Source organism: Perognathus longimembris, chromosome 24 (assembly GCF_023159225.1).
Source record: "Perognathus longimembris pacificus isolate PPM17 chromosome 24, ASM2315922v1, whole genome shotgun sequence".
NCBI classification, from domain to species: domain Eukaryota; kingdom Metazoa; phylum Chordata; class Mammalia; order Rodentia; family Heteromyidae; genus Perognathus; species Perognathus longimembris.
The window spans coordinates 4915735-4918704 of NC_063184.1; the positions used below are offsets into that span (position 1 = coordinate 4915735).

Here is a 2970-nt window from a genome sequence, read left to right on the forward strand (position 1 = left end):
AAAGTCTGAAGTGGCTCTATGGCTCAAGTGGTAGAGTGCTATCCTTGAGCAAAACAAAGTCCAGGGATAGCACCAGGCACTGGGATCAAGCTCCACTACTAGCACCAAAAATAAATTCAGAGAAATGAAGAGAAAAAAATATGTAACAGGAGCGGAGTGAAGGGCGCACTAGGGCTGAGGCAGGCTCGTGGTGCTTTGGCAAGGGAAAGTGACGAGCTGCCTTTCGTTGCCAGCCGGGGACGAGGACACGGCGTCGCTCCCACCCAGCAGCCCACTATCGCTAGGCGTCCAACATGTCAGCTGCCGGCGCCCGAGGCTTGCGGGCCACCTACCACCGGGTACTCGATAAAGTGGAGCTGATGCTGTCAGAGAAACTGAGGCCTTTGTACAACCACCCGGCAGGTCCCCCGACAGCTTTTTTCTGGGCTCCAATTATGAAATGGGGGTTGGTGTTGGCTGGATTGGCTGACATGGCTAGACCTGCAGATAAACTCAGCACAGCTCAGTCCAGTGTTTTGTTGGCTACAGGATTTATTTGGTCAAGATATTCACTTGTAATTATACCTAAAAGTTGGAGTCTGTTTGCTGTTAATTTCTTCGTGGGGACAGCAGGAGCCTCTCAGCTCTTTAGAATTTGGAGATATAACCAAGAACTGAAATCTAAAGGAATCAATTAAAAGAGTTCCTGATCACCTACAACCTAGATATGGACATAACCACTGGGACCTAGCTTATTACTGATACGGTGATATTAGCCGTGCTAACATTTGGAAGGCACTAGAGAAAAAAATAATTAACTGTAACTATAGACTAGTGCTTAATTCCACAGAAAAATAAAGCAAACATTTAATAACAGTCTCTCTTTACATATAACTTTAAAGGAACCTATCTGTGGATATCATGGTTATCAGTTAAAAATTTTTTTCTACCATTTGTCCTTAATAAATCATACTTGACCATTCAAAAAAATATGTAGGGCTGGGGATATAGCCTAGTGGCAAGAGTGCCTGCCTCGGATACACGAGGCCCTAGGTTTGATTCCCCAGCACCACATATACAGAAAACGGCCAGAAGCGGCACTGTGGCTCAAGTGGCAGAGTGCTAGCCTTGAGCCGGAAGAAGCCAGGAACAGTGCTCAGGCCCTGAGTCCAAGGCCCAGGACTGGCAAAAAAAAAATATGTAACAGGAAACTCTGGACTTGATTAATTTTATTTTTTTACATTCCTTAGCTACCTTCTGTCCCATGTTGTGCTGCCTGACCTCTCAACTTCTTAGTGAGAATGATCATGTCAGTACCTTCAGGCCTTACCTTGTTCAGGAGAAGCTCCTGTATGGACTGATAGATCATGCTTGCAAATACAGTGTCCCTACCACCAAGCAAATACCATATATATATATATATATATATATATATATATATACATCTATACATATATATATATATATTTGGTTATTATTACCTCCCTTATTGGGAATAATTAGTACAGGTTTAGGCAAGTCATAGCAGAGCATCACAAGAGCCCAATAGCTATACCCTTATGAACACATAAGATGATGCTAAGTGAAATGAACTCCATGTTATGGAAACGATTGTTATATCACAGTTGTAACTACTTTCACCATGTATAATGGTATTAGAAGTAGGAAGTTGAAAGGGAATACCAAAATTGAGAGACACAGGGTAAAAAAAGACAAACAACTACAAAAGCAATACTTGCAAAACTGTCTGGTGAAAGTGAACTGAACACTTCAGGGTGGGAAAGGGAAAGGGGGAGGTGGGAGGGGGGTATGAGAGACAAGGTAACAAACAGTACAAGAAATGTATCCAAAGCCTAACATATGAAACTTGATTTTGTTTTAAGGTAGAATTAATACATATTTTCCTAACTAAGATAGGTGTGTGTGTGTGTGTGTGTGTGTGTGTGTGTGTGTGTGTGTAGGTGCTCGCAGTTACTGGGGCTTGAACTCAGAACCTCATATCCTTGCTTTGTTTTTATTTGTGGTTGTTTTTGTATTTTTTTCCTTTTCTTGCTTATTTGTGCTCCAGGCTGGTGTATTACCACTTGAGCCACATTTCTGCCTCCATATTTTTGCTGGCTAACTGGAGACAAGAGTCTCATGGCCTTTCCTGCTGGGCTGTCTTTAAACCTCAATCCTCAGATCTCAGTTTCCTGAATAGCTAGGAATACAGGTGTGAGCCACTCACATACGGCCTGGGTTTGCATTTTTCTATGGATGTGTCGATACTGAGGCTTGAACTCAAGTTGTTGCACTTGTTTGTTTTCTCCACTCAGGGTTGGCATTCTACCACCCAAGCCACCCTTTCACTACCAAGACAGTGAAAATTATATACAACAAACATGAGTATTAGAATCATGACTAGTAGGAAATGAGTATAAAAACATGTTTTGTTACAACAATGAAGAACTTCTTGTGTGCTGAATTTGGGGACTGTGGAGCTCCCAGGTGCAAGTCAAGATGAATATTTTTCTGCAGGAATCAAAATGAAATCACAGTGAGGTTTTTGTGCTTTTTTTCTTCCCCACCACCAGGTGTTTGCCAGTTACTGAGAGGATTTCTGTCGCATGGCAGAAGCTCCCAGACTGGCTGTTCTGCCTCCCTGCCATTGGACATTTATGATTATATCTCTGGGTATGCCCTGGTCCACAAGGCCCTCATAATTGCACACTAGGGTGTGCATATTAAAATCTCACCCTGATCTTACACATAGAGTTATTTTTTAAATCTGAGTGGTACCAGGTTTTAGCTTTCCTTCTGATTGTGAAGTTAAACATGGATGACCAACGTGTTAAAGTCCTGGGAGACCAGATTCTGTCAAATTTCCAAATAAATGTGAATGCTTGCTGTATCAAGGGCAGAATAGGAATAGCATTTTAATATAGGAATTTCTGTATTTTCAGTACCAATTTGGGAATGATCCATATTTGAGACAGCTGTTAGTGCCATGTC

At 42.0% G+C, this 2970-nt stretch overlaps 1 protein-coding gene across 1 annotated transcript; it reads left to right on the top strand.

Moving 5' to 3' along the window:
* The first annotated feature begins 293 nt into the window (after positions 1-293).
* Positions 294-937, top strand: LOC125341522 (mitochondrial pyruvate carrier 2-like). Its single transcript, XM_048333570.1, has one exon. It carries the CDS (start codon positions 294-296, stop codon positions 675-677), a length of 384 nt encoding a protein of 127 aa, XP_048189527.1. The 3' UTR covers positions 678-937.
* The last annotated feature ends 2033 nt before the right edge of the window (positions 938-2970 follow it).